General features: G+C 36.2%; 1 protein-coding gene across 1 annotated transcript; it reads right to left on the bottom strand.

The window, feature by feature from the left end:
- Positions 1 to 582: 582 nt before the first annotated feature.
- On the bottom strand, positions 583 to 27,736 carry DNAL1 (dynein axonemal light chain 1). Its single transcript, XM_069465101.1, has 8 exons — positions 27,725 to 27,736; positions 23,057 to 23,095; positions 19,995 to 20,104; positions 16,111 to 16,166; positions 10,563 to 10,618; positions 4,942 to 5,068; positions 3,589 to 3,729; positions 583 to 636 (listed from the first exon to the last, which is right to left on the bottom strand). Exons 1-8 carry the CDS (start codon positions 27,725 to 27,727, stop codon positions 596 to 598), a joined length of 573 nt encoding a protein of 190 aa, XP_069321202.1. The 5' UTR covers positions 27,728 to 27,736; the 3' UTR covers positions 583 to 595.

The following is a 27,736-nucleotide window of genomic DNA, read 5'->3' as shown; positions in this document are numbered from 1 at the left end:
CTGGCAATGCGCACATTTTTGGAAAAACAAATAAGTAAATATAATATGAGCTAGAAGGCCTCCAAGATATTAATTTTTCCATTTTCACCAACTGGACTTTGGAGTCTTGGTTCAAGGGCTGCTATATTTCTAAGAGGAACTCTTCCCATCACCATGCTGCCTTCTCAACCAAAGGCATGCTATACTTGTGCTTCAAGTTGTAAGGAGACGGACCTTCAGGAAAGATGTTCTACACATTCAAAAGTATATCTTTTAAAATGCCTAACCTAAAAAAGCTAAACAAATTGAATAAAGAACATTTGTTACTTTGTTGTTAAAAGTGAAGGGGGCCACACAGTACATAACTGGGACTGAAGACAAAAATAGAAAATTTGTAGTTTCTAAAAAGAGGACTAGAAGGTATAAAGTTGGTGTTACCAGTTTTAGGGAGAAAAACGCTGAGTAGATTAAGAAAAGAAAAGATGGGACTTAGAGATTTGTTTTATCTTAAGAACCTTTTGCCCCATACAGAATCTTTAAAATAGACAATTATATAAAACTTATCTATTGTTCTTATGACATTTAAATAAGTTAACACAAAGTGGAAAATGTAGAATTAGTTTTCTTCTTCCTCATCCTCTTTAATCACTGGAGTACCTAAAATGAAAAAGAAAATTATTACAGGTCATTCTCAACAGATAGTTAAAATTTAGATGAAAATATTTTCCTGTTAACCTAAGAAGCTCTGAGATACCGTGAAGTGTGCCATAATAAAAGTAATTTTATAAAATAATATCTTTAATCTCAAATTCTCTAAAAAGCCTCTCAGGAAAATTCTCAAATGGATTAATATACAAATACTTATGAATATTCAGCTTCCCAAATGCAGAGTTGCAAATGAAAATGCCTACAAATGCCAGGCAGAAAAATAAAGTAAGCCCGATACAACTGAAACTCTTTTTTTTTTGTAGAGATGGGGTCTTGCTGTGTCACTCAGGCTGGTCTTGAACTCCTGCCTAGCCTCAAGCGATCCTCCTGCCTTGGCCTCCCAAAGTGTTGGCATTACAAGTGTGAGTTACCACACTCAGCCCAAAAAACTTCTAAGTTAAGCACAAAGAAATATTCTTCATTTTTCACAATAAAATACATAATCTTAATGTAGTTAAAATTTGAATTTTTATGTGAACTCCTCCAATTGTTAAACACTGGGGACAAATTAAAAAAAGAAAAAAATCACTGCAGGGAAAACAAAACACATCCGTAGGCCCTCACCAGGCTAAGAGCAACCTGTTTCTGAGTTCTAGCATTTGAAGCCACAACCTGACCCCAGGCTAGTCATCTCTGCACATCATTGCTTCAGGGGCAGTATGGAACGCAGAAACAGACTGTAAGATTGGCTGGCTTTTGTCTTAGAAAACCTAAGAAGACCACTGAGAAGATATAGTTTGTGAGGAGACAGAATGATGTGGAGGAGGGGGATGATGATTCTTTCTAGACTGGAAAGATATTTCCCTGGGGAAGTCTAGGAGTTCTGGAACAGTAGGAATCCTGGCCCTGCTTCCTAATAGCAACACTGGGAGAAGATAAGGCTCAGAGAGGAATGACTGTTTTATCTAGGGAGATACTCCGATAGCCACCAAGAATCTCATTTGCAAAAAGCACTTCCATAATCTAAGCATAGCATGGATGCGGCAGGGAGCAGGCAGGATCAGTCCTAAATGGGCCTTAGGACTGGGGACAATAGCTATCTCAGTGGTAACCTTTGGGGGCAGTTGACCAATGACCAGAAGAACTCTCTTCATGAGTGGCCCTAGAATAGTGGCATAATCCCAGGGGAGACCTTAAGAATGACAGACTAAATTTAGAGGTAGAGTTTAAAGTCAAAATGAGGTTGATTTATATTGAAATATTTCTTGTACATATGAGTTTTTGGATTGATATTAAAATCTTCTACAATGATTATAATAATGAAAATAATAACATATTTTTGAATACTTACATTGTGCTAAGCACAATGTTTAACACAAATTATCTCAATGTGTTCAGTGTTTCACATAGATTATTTCATTTAATCATACCACTAAGATATATGCTCTAAAATGATTATTAATAGTACTATTATCTCTAGTTTTTAGATTACAAACGAACAAGATTTGGTGAGATGAACTAATTAGCACAATGTCACAAATGCTATTAAATGGTAGAGCTGGGACTTGACCCAGCCAGTCAGGGATATCTACTGACATTGACACCAGTTTTAGATATTGGGAAATTAAAACTGGGGGCTGGGAGGAGAGAAAGTGAGACAGAACACCACAGTTTTGATCCAACTGTAAAAAAGCAACTACTTATCATTTATTTCTAATTATTCTGCAAAACAATACCTTTGTGACTTGAGAAAAAGCTTAGCTTTCTTTCTTACTAGCTTAAATGAGCTAGCAGTTTGTTTTTCTTTTACATAAAACTCCAAGTAGATAGTAGATAGTTATAGAACTTTGTGTTATCAGGAACTCAGGATCCTTCTCTCTTACTGTTTGCACATGTGACCGCTTTGTGACAGAGGTCAGAGTGAGAAAAGAAAGAGGCTCAGTACCAAACCCTGAGTAACTCCTCCTTTAATTCAACCTATCAGCAGGAAATTTATATCAAGAAAGATTATACAATTTTTTTTTTTTTTTTGGAGACAGGGTGTCACTATGTTGCCCAGGCTGGTATCCAACTCCTGGACTCAAGGCATCCTCCCGCCTCAGCCTTCTGAGTAGTTGGGACTATAGGTGGCACCACTGCACTGAACTTCAAGAATTTACAGTCTTTAACTAGAAGGGCATTGTGTAGTTATTTGTTATATTTCTTATCCCCTCAAAAGATTATAACTTTCTTAGTGACAGACACTATTTTAATAATGACCTTTTATCCTCAGTGGAATGCCAAGCACAATAAGTAGTCCCTTAATAAGTATTTATTGATTAGATTAATGAATGAAAGAAAAAGTTTGGAAATTATTGCTGTTACACATTCACTGTGCTTGAATAGACATCCCAGCATGCTGGACGGCTGGTCCGATGGTAGTGGGTTATCAGAACTTATTAACATTAGTGTCACTAAAGTTGGTATTCAACCTCCCACTGCTAAATTTGACTGGCTTTAAAAAAATAAAAATAAAAAATAAAAACCAACATGCTGGATGGCAAGCATTCCCCACATATACATAAATATATATACTTTTTTTTAAAAGAGATGGGGTCTTGCCATGTTGTCCAGGCTGGACCCAAACTCCTGGGCCCAAGAGATCCTCACACCTCAGTATCCCAAGTAGCTGAGACTACATGCATGCACCCCTGAGACTGGCCCCACATATATTTATAAGGCCTAGCTTTCTTATAAGCTTTTGGTCTAGGATGGTCTTGTAACAGTCTAAATATCCTAGGAGTTTTTCATTTTACCCTGGCCCAAACCTGGACCATTACATTTTATGTGGACAGAAATAGCCTTGAAGATTAGAAATAACCTATCATTTTCTTCAGTTTTCCTCCTTTTTTTATGATTCCATGCCACAGATTTAACTTTTATACATAGATAACATTTCCAAGCCAGCTCAGAGTCACTCACCATCCAGCTTTTTCAGTTTGGGCACTCTCTTGGTTGCCTCTTCAATCCAGTTGTTCTCAGCAGAATGTTTCTCTTCCAAGGGATTGCCTACAAACACCAGGTCTTCCAGGCACGGCAGATCTGCCAGCTTCACAAATTCAGCTACAAGTACAAAGAATATTTTCCATATTAAAACAGCAAGTTTTACTGTTACAATTTTTGGGATTAAATTCCAACATCACTAACCCTCAGTTTGTGACTATTCAGGACAATTAGTTGTTTATGATTTTGAAGGTAGTTAGGAAAGTTATACCACATGAAGTTATTCTCAGAAGATATTATGGGAATGGAGGAAAAAACAAGACATACCTCTTCTACCTTTAATGCTAGCCTAAGGATGGGATAAGAAGAGGAGATGAGGTTTGGAGGCAAAAAGAACAAACTGGCCCGGTATGGGGCTCATGCCTGTAATCCCGGCGCTTTGGGAGGCTGAGGTGGGAGGATTGCTTCAGGCCAGGAGTTTGAGATCAGCCTGGGCAACACAGTAATACCCCATTTCTACAAAAAAATTAAAAAATTAGGTGGGCATGGTAGCATGCCTCTGTAGTCCCAGCTACTCAGGAGGCTGAGGCAGGAGGATCGCTAGAGCTCAGGAGTTGGAGGCTGCAGTGAACTATGTTCGGGCCACTGCATACTCCAGCTTGGGCAACCAAGCGAGACTTCATCTCAAAAAAAAAAAAAAAAAAAAAAAGAACAAATCAATCTCCAGTGACAGGTCTTCTCTATACCTTGCTGTGGCAGCGTAGGCTAAGCCAAACTGCCTTTGTCTCTACCCATGCCTCCATCTTTGAATTCTTAAAGCAACTCATTAAAATCTCTATTATAGAACTTATCACAGTTTTATAATTATTAGCTATAAACTAATTTTCCCCTCTAAGCTGTGAATTCCTTGAGGGCAGGGATAGTATCCTATTCAACTATATCTCAAAAGTCTGGCATAATTCATGGCTTATAAATGAATGAATAATGTACAATAAAAAAGCAAAGCAATATAGATATCAAATATCTTTACCCACGAATTATTAAATTTAAACAGATTCCTTCAGCCTTTGGATAATAACTTAAATTTTTTTCATGATTAATAAGACCAGGATCTATCCAATTATATTCATTCTAAGCAAATATTTGAATATAAATTTTAAGCATTTAAAATTCAGGAACTCTTACAGCTATTTCTTTTAGAGCTTAGAAATAAATGTTCCCATTTTCTCTCTGTGCTTAGAAATACAGGTTCCCATTTACATCTTTTTCCCTATTCAGCTATTTTCTATGAACAGGAGGTAGAAGGTTAGCAAAGAACCATTCTCAGCTTACCCCAGTCTTTCACCAGGTTATTAGACATGTAAAGAATCTTCAATTTCTTCATTACATGAATCCCTTTCAATTTCTCAATAAAATTGTAGGAGATCCACAGTTCTTCTAACGTGTCCCCTACTGCTTCCTGAAAAAGAAAGACATTTGATTTACATGCTCATTTTTAACCTTTTCCTTTTATCTCTTTCTTTATAAACATATAAACAATAGCTTTCAAAGAGAACTAAGACTCTTCTGTCTACCTATAGAAGAGCTGACAGCTGTGTGGGAGGGTTTTATTTCTCATTAAGGGAGCCAAGCAGAACATTCACTTCCTCTCTTCATATTGATCCAAACTCTTCCTTCTCTGACTGCTTCACTAAGCAAAACCTCACAAAACATAATACTTTACTAAGAACAGCTACCAAAATCACCCAGAGGGGGAATAATTGCACGAGTTTATCAATTTTATTAATGGTATAGTTTTTAAATTACATTCCTATAGATTATATTATTTGTTCCTTACAACATTTAAAGTTTACAGGACAGATTATTTGATTTCTATTATAGAGAGATTAAAGGCTTTTTAAATGAATACACTGGTATTAAATAATAGAACTAGGTCTAAAGTTTAGAGTTTTCCCCAACATTTATTTTGAAAATTTTCAAACATAAAAAAGTTGAAAGAATTTTACATTAAACATCCATATATATCTACTATCCAGAATTTTCCATTAATATTTTGCTATACTGTCTTGTTATGTATCTGTCCATCCATCTAGCCCACATCCACCCTTTTATCTTACTTTTTTGATGTATAATATTCAGTTTTAATTTTTCCAATATAGTATTAAGGTTATATGATACTGCCTCTTAAATGCTAAATATAATCAATAGTTGCACAGATGCTAAGAAAGATCCAGCTGAAATATGGAAAAATGTAGAATACCCACACCTTCAGCAATATGCTCAAAAAATGCTTTCTTGCTTTTTAACCACTTATTCCTGCAAATCTACATTCTCCTACCTAACCAAAATCAAGATGCCTATTTAGAGGATCAACTGAAACTGTGGACCTCTATGCTGCAACCAAATATTCAAATGCTTTCCAACAAAAAGCAGACACAAGAAAGTCATTAAGGCCGGGCGCGGTGGCTCACGCCTGTAATCCTAGCACTCTGGGAGGCCGAGGTGGGCGGATCGTTTGAGCTCAGGAGTTCGAGACCAGCCTGAGCAAGAGCGAGACCCCATCTCTACTAAAAATAGAAAGAAATTATATGGACAGCTAAAAATATATATAGAAAAAGTTAGCCGGGCATGGTGGCACATGCCTGTAGTCCCAGCTACTCGGGAGGCTGAGACAGGAGGATCCTTTGAGCTCAGGAGTTTGAGGTTGCTGTGAGCTAGGCTGACGCCACAGCACTCACTCTAGCCTGGGCAACAGAGTGAGACTCTGTCTCAAAAAAAAAAAAAAAAAAAGAAAGTCATTAAAAGGTTAATTAACTTTAAAATTAACAAATAGTTTTCACTTTTTGAAATTATTAAGAACACAGTAGTTAGATCTTTACAAAATAATGTATATTTTTAAGTTCATCTAATTGAAGTTTCTTGAATTGGTCATTACTGGATTACAGCTAAATTAATTCTGGCTTCCAACATGAAAAGGTTCCCCACCCCTGCTCTGTGATATTTGTACAATGACAAAATCACCTAATGTTGCATTTCTCAGAATGTATCTCTGTGGTTAAGCAATGCATGATGATATTTCAAAATAGAAGATTTTGAATGTTCTTACTACAAAGAAATAATAAATGTCTGAGGTGATGGATATGCAAATTATCTTGATTTGATCATCACACAAGTGTATAGTGTATATATACCAAAATATCACATTGTACCCCATAAATATGTACAATTATTAAGTGTCAATTTAAAGAAAATTACCCAGCAATACATCTTTGTATAAGAAATGTACACAGCCTTATAGGAATTAAAACTGCAAAATTTCTACTGAAGGATATAAAAAATCTGAATACATCTTTCTGTAAGCAAGAGTCATTATTATAAAGATATAAATTCTCTCCAAATCAATCTATAAATTTAAATGCAATCTACTAATAAATTTCAATGGGAATTTATTTTAATGAACTTGATAAAATGATTTTCAAGTTTCTCTGAAAAGTAAATACCCAAGAAAAGCTGTAAATATTCTGAAAAAGGAGAGAGGACTTATCCTAACAGATATTAAAATATATCCTAAAGTTAAAGAAAATTAAAGCAGCATGATATCGAAGCTGGACTATATAGAAAGAGCAACACACAGAGAGAAACTGACTATCCAGGAACCTACCCATGTGTACACGGGAGTATAGCAGGTGGCATTTCCAAACAGTGAGAAAAGGAGACTTTCCAATAGATGGCTAAGTATTTAGAAAAAAAAAAAATAAGGTTTCATACTTGCCTCATGACACATGTAAAAATAAACTCCAGATAAAATTAAAAATTGTAAACTTTAAAAAAATTTATATTAAAAAAGAAAATATAAGACTTTTTATATCTAGAAGTAGTTAGGACCTTCTGTGTAAAATACAAAACACAGAAGTCATAAAGATTTGACTACTAAAAATTTTTAAAACTCAGTCAGGTGTCTTGGCTCACACCTATAATCCTAGCACTTTGGGAGGCCAAGGAGGGAGGATCACTTAAGGGGCAGGAGTTTGAGACCAGCCTGAGCAACACAGTGAGACCTCGTCTCTACAAAAAAAAAAAAAAAATTAGCCTGGTGTGGTGGTGAGTGCCTGTAGTCCCAGCTACTTGGAAGGCTAAGGTGGGAAGATCGCTTGAGCCCAGGAGTTCGAGGTTACAGTGAGTTATGATGGTGCCACTACACTCCAGCCTGGGTGACAAAGCAAAAAAAAAAAAAACACCTCAATTTTTAAAACTCCACGTGACGACCATGAATAAAGTAAAAAGCCCAAGTGACAAACTAAAAGAAAATATATTCAATAGTTTTGAAAACTGTATTAAGTTGCAGTATGGAACCTGTAATCAGATTATCTAGGTTTGACTATTGCAGCTTAAGTCTTCCTCTCCTCCTCTTCTCTGCTTCCCCTTCCCCCTCCCCTTTTCCACTCCTTCATCAGCTTCTTATCTTTTTGTTGTTGTGTGTCCATTTATCTGTCAATGGACATTTGGGTTGCTTCTACCTCTTGACTATTGTGAATAATGCAGTTATGAACATTGGTGTACAAATATTTTTTGCTTGTATTGTTTTGGGAGAAACAATTTTAAAATGGAAAGGATAATATAAACAAGATTTTTAAAAAATCAACCAGTAAAACAAGTATAAAAAGAAAAGTGTCTTTCTCACTCCATACCCCTAGCTCCTTTCCCTAGAAGTAACAGCTATCACCAGAATATGTACATATAAATATCCACTTTGCTTTTTTTCCCACTTAACAATATCTCTTGCAATTTATTCCATTTCAGCACATACAGGTAAATTCTACCTGACCCTTTTCCCTTGATGAATATTATTTATTTATTTAGCTAGTCCACTACTGATAGACACACTGTTAAAATTTTTTGTACAAACTATGTTGCAATGAACATACTTGGTCCACCATCTTTGTCCACATATATGAGTATGAAAAATTTCTAGATATAGAATAGTTGGGACAAAGTAAATACACATTGAAGATTGTGACAGTTGTTGACAAACTGCCTGTCTCAGCAACAGTGTTTAAGAATGCCTTTTCAGGCTGGGAGCGGTGGCTCACGCCTGTAATCCTAGCACTCTGGGAGGCCGAGGTGGGCGGATCGTTTGAGCTCAGGAGTTCGAGACCAGCCTGAGCGAGAGTGAGACCCCATCTCTACTAAAAATAGAAAGAAATTATATGGACAGCTAAAAATATATATAGAAAAAATTAGCCGGGCATGGTGGTGCATGCCTGTAGTCCCAGCTACTCGGGAGGCTGAGACAGGAGGATCGCTTGAGCTCAGGAGTTTGAGGTTGCTGTGAGCTAGGCTAACGCCACGGCACTCACTCTAGCCTGGGCAATAGAGTGAGACTGTGTCTCAAAAAAGAATGCCTTTTCACTATTCTTGAGCATTTTCTTAGTCTCAGTTTCTTTACCTTAAAACTGGTCATCTCTAGCCACTGGCCTTTTTCTTCCTTGACCACGCCAAATTCATTCCCACCTGAGAACCTTTGCACTTGCTGTTCCCACTGTCTCAAAAACTCTATTACCATGGATTTCCACTAAGCTGGCTCCTTTTTAACCTTTACATCTCAGCTCAGATGTCACCTCCTCAAGGGTGACCCAACCATCCTGTTTCTAAAGCAGCCCTCTAGGCAATAACTCTCATCACTTATATTTTTTCCTCTTACTCATCACTATCTGAAATTCTTATTTGTTCTCTCTCTCTTTCACCCTACTGACCATGCCAGTTTTGCTAATTGGCATCTACAATAGCGCTTGATATGTAAAGTATTCACCGTATAAATATTTGAGTGACTCAATATGTTTTATTACTAATTATATAACTATTACTTGAGTTAAAATTTTAATTCTAAAAGTAATATATATTCATTGTAAAAAACAAATCAAGCAATTTGTAAATATATGACATATACTGTGAAAGTCTTTCTTCTACCTACCCCTCAGCTCCATGAGGTAATAAAAATTTTGTTTGTTTTGTATACTTTAAAAATTTTTTTGTGAACATACAAATAAATAGATAGCTCTGTGTGTGTATATATGCTAAACTGTTTGCACTAATAGTACACAAGGTATTTTTTCTGTAATTTAGAGTTTTCATTCAACAATATATCAGGAATATCCTTCCATGTCAATCCATGCAGATTTAATACATTTTTAAAAACTGAAGTCACATCCTCTGATCAAAAACCTCCAATGGCTTTGCAAACCACTTGGAAAAAAATCTAAAATCTTATCACGGCCTATAATGCTCTATAAGGCCTGGTTCCTGGCTCTTTCTCCAACATTGAGGACCACACTCCCTCCCTAACCCTTCTTGTTCTTATTCAAGGGCACCAAGCAGCTCCAGGTTCAGGACATTTTCACTTACTGTCCCCTGAGCCTGCAGCACTTGTCCCCTATAGCCTACCTCCTCACTTCCACAGAGAAGAGTTCCGATCACTCTATATTCTCTCCCTATGCTTCATTTATCTTCATTGCATTCATCCCACCTGATGTATTACACAATTATTTTTTAGTATGTCACCCTCCATTATAATGTAAGTTCTATGACAGCAGGACTTTTTAAAAATATTCTTCTGTAACTCTAGTGCCCAGAATACTGCCTGGCTTAAAGTAGGCATTCAAGAAATATGTTCAATGAATTTATTGAATGAATGACATTTAAACTGATTCTTACACCTTAAGTGAAAAAGGAAACGTAAAACAATATGCATAGTATGATTTAATTATCTATATACCCATTAAAGAATAAAGGCAAAAAAGGTACAAATCAAATGTTAGTAGTGTTTAAATTGTCAGTGGTTTATAAGCACTTTTAATAGTTGCTTTTCTACTTTGTAAAATTTCTGCAATAGACAAGCATTATTTTTATACTAAAAAAAAGTGTGTGTTTTTCTTAAGTAATAAATAACAACCTACCAGTCCATTTAAGTTCTTTATGTTGTTTCTTCCTAAAGATAATATCCTCAAGTTTTCTGTAGTGGAAAGAAAATAGTTTTTTGTTTATGAGAATCATATTACAAAATCATTGTAAATCTAGAAGCTTTAATAAATTTTCTATAATATCCTGATATAATGAGTAAGAAAAGCTGTGCTAATAAAAGTGGGTAATCAAATAGGAAATAACAATGACCTATCATCTAAGGTAAATACTACAACTATAATTTCACATCATGCCAATATTAAGTTAAAAAAATGGTTAGCTATTTGGAATTCATGGTCTTAAATTGCTGACTAGTAAAAATATTACAAGGATAAAATAAGATTTTAAGTTTGGGGGCATACATATTTCAAATCTCTTATGAGAACTCAGACTAGAAAATAGAAACATATTTATGTATTATAGTCTACCTTACTCCACAAGGGATCAGAAGTAAAATAAAATAAAGTTAGTATTTAAAAAACCTTTTGCTCTCAATCTTTTTTTTTTTTTTTTTTTTTTGAGACAGAGTCTCACTCTGTTGCCCAGGCTAGAGTGAGTGCCGTGGCGTTAGCCTAGCTCACAGCAACCTCAAACTCCTGAGCTCAAGTGATCCTCCTGTCTCAGCCTCCCAAGTAGCTGGGACTACAGGCATGCACCACCATGCCTGGCTAATTTTTTCTATATATATTTTTAGCTGTCCATATAATTTCTTTCTATTTTTAGTAGAGATGGGGTCTCGCTCTTGCTCAGGCTGGTCTCGAACTCCTGAGCTCAAACGATCCGCCCACCTCGGCCTCCCAGAGTGCTAGGATTACAGGCGTGAGGCACCTCGCCCGGCCGCTCTCAATCTTTTTAATAATTAGACTGTGATTTCTTTAAAAACATAAAATGCCTGTTTGTATTTTTTAAAAAGATGTTTCTATTTGTATATCTACAGGCTATTTCTAGAAGAGAAAAACAAAAGTAGAAAAGGTTGCCTTTAGGAAGGATTTGGGAGTCTATGGTCAGAAGACTTATTTTTCATTGTATTAATAACTTCTTTTGGACCATTTGAATAAAACCATGTGCATATATTATTTTTCCTAAAATTAAAAAGAATAGATTTCTAATAAAATACAAGAAACCTTAATTTTGTCCTAAGAAACTACTGTGATTGCTTTTGCATTAGTTATACATTTAGTTTTCACAACTTAAGCTTCTATAACTCCCTTATCTTATATGGTAGTCACTAGCAGAATGTGGCTATTCAATGTAAATTAATTAAAATTTAACACAACAGGCAAGGTGTGATGGCTCATTCCTGTAATCCCAGCACTTTGGGAGGCCAAACTGGAGGATTGCTTGAGGCCAGGAGTTTGAGACATGCCCGGGCAACATAGAGAAATATTGCACTTGCAATATTACAGCAAATTAGTACAGATAAAAATTCCTGCTATCATGGAGCTAATATTTGGCAGATAATAAACAAAGTAAATAAGTATATTAGATAATGACAAGTCTGAAGGAGAAAAGAAATAAGCAGGTAAAAAGAATAAAATGTCAGGGGGTTGGGAGTAGTTGACTTTTTAGATAGAAGATGACTTCTAAGTAAAGACTCAAAGGAAGTGAGGCAGTTAGCTATGCAGACATCTAGAGGAAGAACACTTACAGGCAGAGAGAGAAGTTCAAGTACAAAGGCTTTGAGGCAGGACCACACAAGAAGAGTTCATAAAATACGAGAGGCTAAGTGAGAGAATGAAGGAAGGCCATGAAATTAGAGAAATAATAGGCCTTATAGAGGATGTGAAAGAGCAGAGTCAAGAAATTTCCAAGGGGGTTGGTCTGAGCAACTGGAAACTTGAACTTGTTGCTACCTGAGATAAAGAAACACACAAGGAGTTGGTTTAGCTGGGGCTAGGGGAAGATATCAGGACTCAGTTTTGGACGTGTTAAGTACGAGTTGCCCATTAGACATCCAGTGGAAATACCAGGGAACTAAATGTGTGAATCTGTAGTTCAGAAGAGACATCTGGGCTAGAGATTTAAATTTGGGAGCCATCAGCATATAGATGGTAAAGCCATAACTCTGAATGAGATAATCTAGGTAGTAAGTGAAGACAGAAAAGAGAAGAGACACAAGAATTGAGTCCTGGGGCACTCTAATATTTAAACATCAGGGACATGAGACTGGGAAAAAGCGGCCAGAAAGATAGGAGGAAATCAGGAAGAGACAGTATCCTAAAGCCAAATATTAAAAGTGCTTCAAAGAGAGAAGAGAAATCATCCATGTCAAAATATGCTGATTGATCAACTAAAATGAGGATGAGAAATAACCTGAGAAATCAGAGGTAACAAATATACGCAACTCATTCAAAGAATACATCTAACTTAATACATAAAATTCCTTTTTTTAAAAATGCACATGAAAATGATAATGAATGGCTAAAAAGATCTTATTGCTATACAGGGAAATAAATTATGATATCAAAGTTATAGATTAAGTGTTCTAACATAACACAGTTACATATTTTGTATATTTTATATGCTATGTAAAGTAGGGCACCACCAGAAGGAGAGCACTGTTGTTTTCTTCATACAAGGTCCTGATGAAAACAAACTGTTTATTTGTAAGCTGAAAAAGTAAAGTGCAATTTTTTACTGAAGATAAATAGTAAAAAATTTATTTTCTAATTATTAATATTCATATTATGCAGCTTTTTTTTAGACATGGTTTGACATAGTCATATCATGCAGTTTTCCAGTCACAGTTTTAATACAATAAATATAAATTGCCATTAGGGTAATTCTGCCTGATAAACCATCGGCTAAATAGGAATACCTATTTATTTCAGATCCTTTCATCACAGCATAATAGGTAAGACTACAGTATTCATGAAAGGAAAGGGGCAGGAGGCAAGCTAGAGTCACAAATTCAATCCTCATATGGATCAGTTAGCTACATTTTGCTTCACAGTCACAGATAAAATGTATTCTCTAGCCATAGACTGCAGCAGTACTATTTGTTACAAGCAGAACTAAAATGAGGTGAGTTGAGAATAGCAAATGCCTATACTCTCTCATTCAAGTCTACAGCAATGAATGATTGATCAACTTTTCCACTAAGTTTTTAGAACTCTTCTTAATACAATTTTCCTCACTACCAATTAATTGATCGAAGTTAGAATGTGAGTCAAAACCCATTGCCAGCCCTATGTACAAGGTCATCCATTTTCACTATTATCATAGTCACGTTTTTATAAAAAGAAAAGCATGTAACCTGTCATGATGTTACCAATATAGTCACATATATGCAAATTACTTCAATTACAGACAAGAAAACTGAGGCAGAGAATAAAATGAAATATCCTAAATTGTTTAATGAGTCAGTAAAAAAATTGGAATAAATTGATTCATCTTATGCCCAGGTCCAATAGTTAACACTTCCCCTCTAGCACTGCATAAATACCAAATGCCAACTTTGAGTAAGGTACTAGGGATGGGGGGACTGGAATAGAAGATAAAAAGATTAATAATATGTGAAGCTTACCCTCAAGGAACTTGCTATTTAAAGAGTAGAACATAATCTCAACTAATTGTAATAATGGTTAATATTTACTGAGCATTTTATAAGCACCAGGCACAATTCTAACTACTCACTTAATCTTCACATAACTTCAAGTAACACATACTTGAGATAGGTAATTATTATTATAATCCAAGGTAGACTGTTACAAATATTCCCAAAGGAGTAATTAACTATGACAATGGAGATTAGGGAAGTCTTTAGGGAGGTGGTGATGATCCTAATCTTCATTTCTGGTAGGATTTTCTTGTTAGAGGAAGGGAATGTTCTCTGTGAAAAGCACTGCATTAAGAAATGAATGAAATCATAAAAAAAGAACGGTATGTCTGGGCATAAATAGGGTGCTACAAGCTTTTAGATGACTTTGAATGTAACATCAAGACATTTGGTCTTTACTAGGCAAAGAGGCTCCATTAAAAGGTCTCTGATCTGGGGGAATGATATTAAAATAATATTTTTAGAAAGAAAATTCTGGTTATCAGTGAGGAAGATCAACTGAAGAGCAGAAAGATGGAGAAAAGGAGATCAATTAGGAGGCCAATACAGAAGTTGTAAGGCAGTGTTTTTCAACCTATGGGTCATGATCCATTAATAGGTTGTTAAATCAACTTAGTGTGTTGTGATTAAAAAAAGAAGTCAAATGTTAAAAATATACACTGAAACCTATGCTGTAAGGGTAAATATTGTTTTGCAAACTTTATTCCAGTTTATATGTATACGTGTTTATTTGATGTATGTATTTATATGAATGTATAATGAACTCCAATGTATTTCTTACTGTGCAGAGTAGAAGAAAATGTTTGATAAACATGATCTAAGGGGTAGATGATGAGGGTCTAAATGAAACATGTAGTTCTTGGAAACGGAAAAGCAACAAATTATTAATTATACTCCTTCAAAGAGTAAATACAATTTAGTGATGGACTTGGATGTAGGGCTTGAGGAGAGAAAATGGTAGGCTAAATAATGGCTCTCCAAAAGATACGTACATTATAATCCCTGGAACCTGTGAATGTTACCTTACATGGCAAAAATACCATACAGATGTGACTCAGTTAAGGATCTTGAGATGGGGAGTTATCCTCAATATCTGGGTATGCCTTAAATGTAATCACATGTATCCTTGTAAGAGGAAGGCAGACAGAGACTTGACACAGACCGAAGAACAGAAGGCAATGTGACCACAGAAATAGAGACTGGAGTGATGCAGTCACAAGCTGAGGAATGCAGCAGCCACCAGAAGCTGGAAGAGGCAAAGAAAAGATTCTCCCCTCAAGCCTCCAAAGAGAGTGTGGCTTGACTTTGGCCCAGTGAAACTGACTTTAGACTTCTAGTTGCCAAAACTGCAAGAGAATATCTGTTGTTTTAAGCCACCAAGTTACAGCAGCCATAGGAAATTTAATACAGAGAGTCAGAGGCCTTGGCAACTGGGCAGGTGGCAATGTTATTAACAAGAATAAGGAGCACAGGAAAAACAGGGATGGTGAAGAATTAAATTTTAAATATAACAAATTCAAAATACACACAAGACAAATCTGAACAAAGACATATATAATAAAAAATCTGATATTCTAGTTGGGTGCAGTGGCTTGGCTCATGCTTGTAATTCCTACACTTTGGGAGGCTGAGGTGGGAAGATCTCTTTGAGGCCAGGAGTTCAAGATCAGCCTGGGCAACATAGTGAGACCCCATCTCTACAAAAAATAAGAAAAATTAGCTGAGCATGGTGGTGTGTGCCTGGAGTCCTAGCTACTCAGGAAGCTGGGGCAGGAGGATCACTTGAGCCCAGGAGTTCAAGGTTACAGTGAGCTGTAATTGCACCACTGCACTCCAGTCTGGATGACAGAGCAAGACCCTGTCTCTAAAAAACAAAAAAAAACTTACAAAACAGGTGCCAGCTTCTTGAATTACATAGTGTCTCTGGAATGTTATTCCAATAAATAGAAAAATCCAAGAACCAGCTGTTACTGTGGATCACTTACTTAAGCCATTCAGGTTGGCAATTTTTTCAATGCAGTTTGTAGACAGTGAAAGCTTCCTTTAAAAAAACAAAGAAAAATTTGAATTAATATGAAAAACTTAAATGGTATATCAGAAATTATTCCTCAGTAATAATACCCATGGAAGATAATATTTAAATCATATTTCTTTTTTACGCGGTATCCTTTTTCCCCACTCACTCATGGTACGTATTCCTTCATTTTGAAGTCTTTTTCTTTTCTGATTACATAAGTTAATAGACACTCATCATAGAAAATTAAAGAAAAGAACCTCTTTGGGGGCAATTTGGCATTATCTATTAAATTTTTTCCAGGTGTAGTGGTTCACACTGTAATCCCAGCTACTTAGGAGGCTGAAGTAGGAGGATCACTTGAGCCTTAGAGTTCGAGATCAGCCTGGGTGACATAGTGAGACTCTGTCTCGAAAAAAATTTTTTTTAAATGCATGTAATTTTTGACCCAGTATCTCACTTCTAGGAATACATCCTACTGAAATACTAATACAAATGCCAAAAGATATATGAACTAGATTATTTATTGCATTATTATAATAGCAAAAAAATTGAAAAAAATCTATAAACACATGTCAACTGAGGAACAGATAATGAAATACTAAACTGCCACTAAAACAAATAAGATTGGGCTATAACGACTGATTTGGGAAGATGTCCATGATTCGTAGTTAAGTTTAAAAGCCATTTAGCAGAACAATATATTTTATATGATCCTTTGTGTAAGAAAAGAAAAACAGAACTACATATGTGCATTTGTGGAGAGATATTTTTTTCATGTGTTAAATCATTCAGAAAAGCATACTCAAAAAAGTCACATGTAATCTTAACTGCCCTACATATACCCCTAGAGATTCTTGCTTTTAATAGTTTGTATATATTTTTCTAGACTTTTTCTATACTTACTTTAATCATATAAAAACAAAATTTTAAAACGGAACAGAATTACATATACTTTTTTTTTTTTTTTTTTGAAGAAATGGGGTCTTTTGCTATGTTGCCCAGGCTGAACTCCAACTCCTGGGCTCAATCCTCCCACCTCAGCCTCTGGAGTAGCTAGCACTACAGGCATGCACTAACACGCCCAGCTGAATTACACATGCTTTATCTTCCTTTCTTGATAAAAATGTTTAATATCTTAGTAAAATTCATGCAAAAAACATAATAAAGCCAGGCACAGTGATATGTGCCTGCAGTCCCAGCCACTCCAGAGGCTGAGGAGGGAGGATCATTTGAGGCCAGGAATTTGAGTCCAGCCTGGGCAATATAGCGAGATCCCGTCTCAAAAACAAAATGACATATATATATATATATAATTCATATATAAAATAAAAGCTAATTTTATTGAATATTTAATTTGTGCCCACTATTCTTCTAAGTACTTTACATATATTAACTATCTTTTTTTTTTTTTTTTTGAGACAGAGTCTCACTCTGTTGCCCAGACTAGAGTGAGTGCCGTGGCGTCAGCCTAGCTCACAGCAACCTCAAACTCCTGGGCTCAAGCGATCCTCCTGCCTCAGCCTCCCGAGTAGCTGGGACTACAGGCATGCACCACCATGCCCGGCTAATTTTTTCTATATATATTTTTAGCTGTCCATATAATTTCTTTCTATTTTTAGTAGAGATGGGGTCTCACTCTTGCTCAGGCTGGTCTCGAACTCCTGAGCTCAAACGATCCGCCCACCTCGGCCTCCCAGAGTGCTAGGATTACAGGCGTGAGCCACCGCGCCCGGCCTGTTCCTCAGTTTCATTTGTAAAATGTGGATAATATTAATAATACTTATCTCAGAAGATTGTTGTGATGATTAAGATAGTTAATATAGGCTGGGCGCGGTGGCTCACGCCTGTAATCCTAGCACTCTGGGAGGCCGAGGTGGGCGGATCGTTTGAGCTCAGGAGTTCGAGACCAGCCTGAGCAAGAGCGAGACCCCATCTCTACTAAAAATAGAAAGAAATTATATGGACAGCTAAAAATATATATAGAAAAAATTAGCCGGGCATGGTGGTGCATGCCTGTAGTCCCAGCTACTCGGGAGGCTGAGGCAGGAGGATCGCTTGAGCCCAGGAGTTTGAGGTTGCTGTGAGCTAGGCTGACGCCACGGCACTCACTCTAGCCTGGGCAACAGAGTGAGACTCTGTCTCAAAAAAAAAAAAAAAAAAAGAAACTGAGGAACAAAAATGTTAAACAATTTTACACAGCCACAAATTGACAGGGCCAAAATTAAAACCCAGGAGAGTTTTGACTCTCTAGAGCATGCATCTTACTGTTTATGATAAGACTTAAAGGAATTATTCCTTTTTTTCTACTCGAAACAGCAAAAGAAATTATTTTACAGTGTAAGTTACTAGTCAAACTTATATATTTTCTAGTCATCCCCCACTCCCGAGAACTATCGGTGAAAAACATAGTACCTTTAAATCTAGGAATATGGTTGAGAAACAATTCGTTAATTCTTGTTTAGGCACCCTGCCCAAAGAGATTGTCAGCAAAAATATGAACAGGTGACGCTAAGTGGTTTCCAAGGTGCTTTGGTATGGGGTACAAAACTTTTGCAAATTTGTTTGCCTTTGAGATGGCTTTATGAGAAAAAGATATTTGACCACTTTGAAATCATGCTTGAAGCCAAAAAAGCTTCTTGTGGTAGATTTTTATGCGACATACTGTGCTCTCATCACAAAGAATAAGTTGCATACAATAACTAAATATGTTTGCTTTTCCCTTTAATCCCAAAGACAGATATTAGTCTAATGCACAAGTTCACAAATATATGTCTAAGAATCATCCAAGTTGCTTACTGTAAATACAGATTCCTAGGTTTCATCAGCAGATACTCTGTTTCTACAAATGTGGGGTGGGGCTGACCTCCTGCATAAAGTGAAGGTGGCCAAGGGATCACACTTAGACAAACACAGGGTGAAGAGGTCAAAAAGACCTCCAGTGAGTCTATAGAATTCCACAGCCCCGACAAGAGACAACTGTAGCCTAAAAACATGGTTACAGGCATTATGGTATAATTGCTTCAAATTAGCCACAGAATCCTGCTAAAACATGCGTTAAGTATTAAGAAAATAAATTAAGAGAAATTAATATAGATCTGATATTTAAAGTCATGGGAAATAGGATTACAAGGATGACAAATTGCCAAATGATCCCAATTAGAATTTTTTAAAAATGAGAAGGCTCTACAAAAATGCTAACATTGGTTCTTACAAGGTGCTGCGATTTTGGTTGATGTGAATTCTTTTTCTTCGTGCTTTTTATGTTTTCTGTGTTTTACAATGTAGTTTTATAATTTGAAAGGTTTTTTTTTTAAGGGGTATCTCTTAGGCATCTAATAAGTAAGCACAGTACTGACTTTGGTAGATAATCTTACAAGAGAAAGCAGGTAGATTTAATAACAGAATAATAGTTTATTGTGTTATTTAGCTTCTCCCAAAAGACTTGGAAATTTCTATTTTCAAACACATTAAACATATTACAAAAACTGTACTGAAAAAGTATTGTACTGTTCTGTATTACTCTATTACTAATCCTATAAATCAATAATCTTTCATGTTTGGTCTTGCCAAAATGAAAATTACAGTAAGCAAACAAAAAAATAAAGATCACAGAAAACAAACATATTTTTCTAGTTTGAATGTTTAAGAAAAGAAAGGGAAACATAACAGTAATACTAGAAGGATGAAAAAGAGAACTGCCAGCTGCAGTGGCTCATGCCTTTAATCCCAGCTACTAGCAAGGCTGAGGCAGGAGGATGGCTTGGGCCCAGGAGTTGGAGTCCAGCTTGGGCAGCACAATGAGATCCCTGTCTCTCTCTAAAAAAAAAGAAAGAAGGAAAGAAGAGAACTTACTCGCAATTACCAAGCGTGGACAATGATGCATCCATCTTCTCTATAGGGGGAATCTGGGCATAAAGCTTTATTTCTTTGGCTTCAGATGGCCTCTGACCAGTTTTCTCTTCCTATGAGAAAAATTAATTTGGAAGAAAATGATTGATCCCTGATTGCAATGTGGAACCAAAAGAGGTCAGAATTTCCCAGGCTTTTCAATGTTTATTTAAAAAAAAAAATATTAGAATTTAATAAACTGTTTAATAATTCTTTACCACTCACTTATTGTAAATATTTACTTACTAACCCTGATCACCAGGCTTCTACATGGCTGAATAAGATAACTGTTAGGTCCCTACCAAATGGAAATGAGAAAAGAACATAACTTTTATTTTTGTAATACTTAAAATCCTTCAAGATTGATTGTTAATCCTATCAGTTAACAAACCAAAACAAAGCACAACAACAAAAACATTCTCCTGGGAAGAATTCCTTGTCCCTAAACAACCTTTTCTTAAATATCAGATTCAGACCTGTAAGTTCCACTGTTTTCTTTGTCATCTCATCTTCCTTTTTCTATACACAGTTCAGTTGAAGCTAGAACCCCAAAACACCAAGAATTTTGGGAGACATTCTCTTTACATACACCCGAGGTCAAAGCTAATTGCTCTACTCTAATTTACTATTAAATCCTACCCTAGAGTTTAGTGTTAGTACTAAGCACACAATTTAAAATTTAATTACCAGTGTATGCTGCCTAATAATATTAATAGTTTCTAAGCACCTCATGACTTTGAGTTAGTTTTCTCTCTCCAACAAAACTGGAAGCTCAGGGACCATTTCCTTTGCTTTCCTGTATTTTCTATAACCTAGTGCAGTGTAAGACACAAAAAAAGCTCCTTTTAGAAACTTAAATCAGGGATGGCAAAAGAAAAATAATTTAAAAAAAAAAGAAAAGAAAAAACAAAACCTTAAATCAGGACGGGTGAGGTGGCTCATTCCTGGAATCCTAGAACTCTGGGAGGCCGGGGTTGGAGGATTGCTTGAGCTCAGGAGTTTGAGACCAGCCTGAGCAAAAGTGAGACCCCCATCTCTACAAAAAATAGAAAAATTAGCCGGGCATGGTGCCATACGTCTGTAGTCTCAGCTACTTGGGAGGCTGAGGCAAGAGAATAGCTTGAGCTCAGGAGGAGTTTGAGGTTGCTGTGAGCTAGATTATGCCAAAGCACTCTAGCCTGGGCAAAAGAGCAAGACACTGTCTCAAAAAAACCCAAAAAACAAAAAACTTAATTTACCACACGACAATAATAGGAAATACACAATCAATTGTAAAAAGAGATCTAATACACATCCACTCAGTACTTATTTTTGTGTCATCCATTTGTAGGTTAGAGGAAGGGAAAGTGACACCTAGTAGATCCTCTATAAATGTTCAGTTAATCAATGAAAGAGTCAGACTGATATCTTCAAATAGTCCTAAAGTAAAAAATTTATGGCCATAATGTAATCTAGAAATAGAATCTACAAACCAAAACAAAAAAACAACTACTTGCTATTATAAGTAAAATAAAGTCCCAAAATCCAACACAAGGAAAATCAAATCTAATACTGAGCCTACTCCATATTGTTTTTTTCTTTAACAGATTTTTCATTAAATATTTAACCAAACAGAAATGAATTTTTAAAATGCAATTAGGGTAAACAAGAAATTTATAAGCAATAAAACAAGAATTCAAATATTTCACTGTTCTATCTACAATACTTTTGTCTATTTTCCCTAGACACCAAGGCCTCTGAAAACCTTTTTATTCAAAACCTCACTACAAAAGCAAAAACTACATCATTATGTAAAAGACTAATTATAACATAGACAAATAAGTCAAAGGGCACAGAAATTAAAGAGTCATCTCTGTACTCTATGGAAATTCTCTCTATAATGCTGAATTACAACTGTTCAAACTTTATAAAATATTGTGATATTCAAAATATTTGTAATTTATATTTACATGCTTTTTATAATGTCATTTCCTTTCTGATAGTACCTATATGCTTTAGTATTTTTATTCAGTATTTTTTCAATTGGCTATGCATGATTTACATTTGGCCACATTGGCTGTCTCTGCTCTAACCTCCAAAATACTAAAACCACCACTTGTCCTAAAGCTTAGATAATCCACAACACATACCACTCTATTACCTGAAAATGACATGCTGTTTAATGATGATAAAATTGAAAAAGAAAATGTGCTATAACAGATTCCAGAAATTTTACAGTAATAGATAAATTAGCCTTTCCATATTTAAATGTTCCAGTGGTCAGATTTTTTAAATTGAAATTTTGATTAAGATATTTGAAGATCAGGCCGGGCGCGGTGGCTCACGCCTGTAATCCTAGCACTCTGGGAGGCCGAGGCGGGTGGATTGCTCAAGGTCAGGAGTTCGAGACCAGCCTGAGCGAGACCCCGTCTCTACTAAAAAATAGAAAGACATTATATGGACAACTAAAAATCTATATAAAAAAATTAGCCGGGCATAGTGGCGCATGCCTGTAGTCCCAGCTACTTGGGAGGCTGAGGCAGTAGGATCGCTTAAGCCGAGGAGTCTGAGGTTGCTGTGAGCTAAGCTGACGCCACGGCACTCACTCTAGCCTGGGCAACAAAGTGAGACTCTGTCTCAACAAAAAAAAAAAAAAAAAAAAGATATTTGAAGATCTACCTGTAGTTATAAAAAAACAATACAGAGAGATAGATACCTTATACAGTTTTCCCAATTTCCCCCAATGGTTAACACTCTTAAAACTATAGTATAATATAACTATTGACACAATCCACTGATTTTATTTACATTTTCCCAAATTTTACTTGTACTCATTTGTATGTATGAGTGTGTATGTTTGTATGTGTGTGTTAAGTCCTATACAATTTTATCACCTTTATAGTAGGTTCATGTATCCACCACCACAGTCAAGATGGCTGAAGAGTTCCAATACCACAAGAATCCCTTGTATTGAATGGCCAGATTTAAATAACTACCCCAAAATTTTCCTTGCATGGTTTCTAAAAGAAGGGAAGACTCGTACTCACCCATCTGGCTAGGGCTTCTTTGATTGTTGTTGCTTTTGCCTTTAAAAAAATAAAAGAAAAGAAAAAACAAGGCTGTTTTTATTGGCATGATTTGTTTTTAATTTTCAAGCAATAATTATTAGCCTCGGCTTCTACCATTAAAAGGATTGATTTGAGACTTTACATGCAAAGAGGGTATTTTAATTTCCTGAAATGAGAATGATTTATTTAAATATTTCTCAGAGAAAATAAGGAAATCATTATATAATGCTTCACTCCCACTTGGTTTACAAAAAATATGTAGCTTTCAACACTTGATATTAAAATATATCTTATTGGCCGGGCGCGGTGGCTCACACCTGTAATCCTAGCACTCTGGGAGGCTGAGGCGGGTGGATCGTTTGAGCTCAGGAGTTCGAAACCAGCCTGAGCAAGAGCGAGACCCTGTCTCTACTAAAAATAGAAAGAAATTAGCTGGACAACTAAAAAATATATAGAAAAAATTAGCTGGGCATGGTGGCACATGCTTGTAGTCCCAACTACTCAGGAGGCTGAGGCAGTAGGATTGCTTGAGCCCAGGAGTTTGAGGTTGCTGTGAGCTAAGCTGATGCCACAGCACTCTAGCCTGGGCAACAGAGCCAGACTCTGTCTCTAAATAAATAAATAAATAAATAAAATATATCTTATTGGCTGGGTGAGGTGGCTCATGCCTGAAATCCTAGCACTCTGAGAGGCCAAGGTGGGAGGATTACTTGAGCTCAGGAGTTCGAGACCAGCCTGAGCAAGAGCAAGACCCTGTTTCTACTAAAAAAATAGAAAAAAAATTAGCCAAGCAACTAAAAATAGAAAAAATTAGCCAGGAGTGGTGGTGTGCACCTATAGTCCCAGCTACTTGGGAGGCTGAGGCAGGAGGATGGATTGAGCCCAGGGATTTGAGGTTGCTGTGAGCTAGGCTGATGCCACAGCACTCTAACCCGGACAACAGAGCTAGATTCTGTCAAACAAACAAACAAATTAATTAATTTAATTAATTAAATAAATAAATAAAATATCTTATTTTATTGATTCTAAGATCTAACCTTTTTTACATTTTAACATTGAAATTTGAATGCATCTTACAATCAGGAAAAATTTACAATTGCTGTGGCCAAATGGCAGTGGTGAAATTTTAGAAAAATATTAACCATTTTATTTCAAATACACAGATTTCTTTTTATGTTTATAAAGGATGACACAGGATAAAAATCAATATGTCTAAATATATTTAAAAGAACTCTATCAATAAGTACAAAATAAAAATTCTAAATGAGAAAGTATTTGTCATAGTTTAATTCCAACTTATTTTTCTTTTCTTAGAACATAAAATAATGTTGCACCTTATAATTAATAGCATCTTAGAATCAATTGAACATGATATCTAAAACTTTAAAAATACACAAAGGAAGATATTCTTAATGAATTATTGCTGGCACTCATTTAAAAAAAAAGAACCCTAAACAAAACAAAAAGGAAGTTTTTATTATAAAGTATGTACCTTTATGTATAGAAAGTAAAGACATACAAATAACCCAAAATTATGTCTTTTTCAGCAACATGGATGGAACTGGAGGCCATAATCTTATGTGAAACAACTCAGATACAGAAAGACAAATACTTCGTGTTCTAACAAGTGGGAGCTAAATAATGTGTATCCATGGAAACAGATTGTAGAATGATGGACAATGGAGACTTGGAGGGGTGGGGAGGTAAGAGGGGGAATGTTGACAGTGGGTAAAATGTGCTTTGCTCCAGTGATGGATGCACTGAAGGCCCTGATTCACCACAATGCAATATGTGAATGTAGCAGAATTGCACTTGTACCCCATGAATAGATACAAATAAAAAATTAAAATAAATAAAGTATTCCCTTTAAGATTCCAAAGACATCAAGGATGACCACTATCACTGCTACTGATCTTCTATACATGGTATAGAAGATCTTTATCAATGCTATGATAAAAAGAAATACAAATTGGAATATTAAAAGGAAGAAATAAAACTGTCACTATGTGCAGATGATCATCTATATAGAAAATCCAGTAGAATAAACTGACAAATATTAGAGCAAATGGAGTTCAGCAAGTGAAGACCACTGACAAAGTTAGCAATAAAATTGGGAGAAGATATTTTTAATGTGAAACCAACAAAGGACTAATATCCAGAATACACAAGGAACTCCTAAAATTCAAAAACAAAAAGAAAAATGGAAAAGTTGGCAAAAATATGAACAGATAATTCACAGAAACTGAAACCCAGATGACTGATAAGAACATCAAGAAGTGTTTGAGCTCATTGAAAATCAGAAAAATGCAAAGAAAACAATGGGATACTAAATACATCCTCAGATTGGCAAAAGTTAAAGAGTCGGAGAACATGTAGAGAAATGGGAACTCTCATGCATTGCTGGAGAAAGTAAAAATTGGTTGAGCCATTCTGGAAAGCAGTCTGACAGTGTCTAGGGAAATTAAGTATGCATAGATGTTATGACAGAGCAATACTACTCCTGGATGTATTTCCCAGAGAAATCTTTGCATAGATCCATAAAAAGGCTCTTTCACAATATTGTGGAGACACAGTTGGAAGCAATCTAGCTGTCTCTTGTGGCAATATAAATTGGTATAAGGTCACTGGTTCCCCTATGCATAGTAGGAGTCAAAAATTCAAATGCCTAAAGGACCAAAAGGACATCATTAATGGGTAAAGCTGACCAGGTAAGGACAGAGCCCATGTAAAGAGGATAATCTTTACTCAGCTCCAGACAACTGTTGGCAGGTGGAACTAAGGGAAAAGAGTTACCTAATGCCATACTTCTTCAAATATAAAAACTCCATTAATTGTAAGTAACATCCTTATTTTATGTACCATTAATAAAGAAAAGATGCTACTAAATATATGACACTGTATTTCAGTAATACTAAAATGTAAAATAATGTGTCCAATGGTAAAACATGGTATTTCTGATTTTTCGGACAAGCCAAAAATCTGGGTTTTAGTGTGAAATATAATCATTTTAAAGACATTGGAAGATAATTTTTAAAAAAATTAAATATTATGTGGGCTTGTATTTCTGGAGGGCCCCAGGTCTACCAGTTTGCAGACTCAGCTAGTTCATCTAATTATAGTCATGTACTGCATAATGACATTTTGGTCAACTACGGACCACATATATGACGGTAGTGCCATAAGAGTATAATACCATATTTTTACTGTACCTTTTCTATATTTAGATAAATACCACTGCATTCCAGTTGCCTACAGTATTCAGTACAGTAACATGCTGTACAGGTTTGTAGCCTAGGAGCAACAGACAGTACCATGTAACCCAGGTGTGTTGTAAGCTATACCATCTGGGTTTGTGTAAGTACATTCTATGATGTTTGCATGACAAAACTGCCTAATGACACTCAGAACATACCTCCACTGTCATTAAGTGGAGTATGATTGTATTGCTTCTGATTCTCTATTTGAAAATTTTCAACAATCTCCATGGTTCAAACTTTCATAATTAAGGCTGAGTCTTTCTTCACCTAAATATAAACCTAGGTTCCAGAACTTTTAGCTTTCCTTGTCAGTGATTTCCAGCTAAGTGCCTGTGGAATAAAGTAAGGATAGCAAGGGGGAAAGCTACTTTTAAAAGAATGGGTGTTTAATCTTGTGGTTGTGAGGGTGGGCATGACTTCATTTCAATCTCCTGGGCTCAATTTCTGCTCACTTGTATAGGATTTGAATCACAAAAAGAAGACAGCTAATTATACTTAACTTCATAAACATCTCCATCTGGCAGGACAATCATATACTTTGCTAAATAGCTTTGGCCGGGTCTGTAACCCTTTTTAAACAAGTAGTTGGAAATACCAAGTATGTAAGCAAGGGTGCATAATTTAAGTAGTTGAGGAGCATCACTAGGTAAAATCATTACTTCATAAAGAACTAATTGGATAGACCGCTGGTAGATTTCAAACTTAAGGCAGCAGCATTTCTCAGGGTGCAGTGGAAGGTCCCCAAATTTTAGAATCACTTGAGGTGTGTTGTGGAAATGCACATTCCTGAACTCCCCAATCATATTTAAACTTCATTATTGGCAATTCCAACAAGTCCATACTTATGAATACTGAAATTTGAGAAACAATGCCTTAATATACCCATCAGAGTGGGTTTTACGGTGCTACCTAACAACTGCACTTACAGTCATTCAGAGGGCAACCTGGGTTCATCACAGGTTATGAATGCTGCTGCAATGGGTGTTACAAAGACCCCTCCGGTAACAGCCCCTCCCTTCATCTCACCAGGGGAGAAACTTAAAATTACTTCTATGTAAAGAGACATCTTTATCCACGCTCTCCTTCCCACCACCTTTTCCACTCCAATCCGCTCTTTTTTGAGAATTTCCTGCTCTTCGCCCTCCCTTTTCTCGTGTCGGGGTCCCTCCACCTTAACCCAACCTCCAATCCATCGCAGGCCGCCCTGGCCCCAGACCACCCCCTGCCAGGGCTTCTCTTTCGCCCCAGGCCTCTGACTCCACGGAGCTGGAGACCGCTGCCCGCTCCTGTCCGCTGTTCGAGGATCCCCTGACCCTCAGCACGCCACGGTCACCCTTTTCCACTCCCAATCTCTTCTCAGCTTTGGCTACGAGGCCCGAAGGGTACTCACCATTCCGGCGGT

This window comes from Eulemur rufifrons, chromosome 2 (genome assembly GCF_041146395.1).
Source record: "Eulemur rufifrons isolate Redbay chromosome 2, OSU_ERuf_1, whole genome shotgun sequence".
Lineage (NCBI taxonomy): Eukaryota > Metazoa > Chordata > Mammalia > Primates > Lemuridae > Eulemur > Eulemur rufifrons.
The sequence above is the reverse complement of the archived record's forward strand: the minus strand, read 5'-3'. Positions and strand labels throughout refer to the sequence as shown.

Bases quoted from the DNA above. Each gene is read 5' to 3' on its own strand.
- DNAL1 (XM_069465101.1), bottom strand. The intron at 20,105-23,056 runs GTGAGTACGAGT...TTTTTCTCATAG, and splicing joins AAGAAGCCCTAGCCAGATGG to GAAGAGAAAACTGGTCAGAG. The intron at 10,619-16,110 runs GTAAGTGATCCA...TTTCCACTACAG, and splicing joins TGCCAACCTGAATGGCTTAA to AAAACTTGAGGATATTATCT.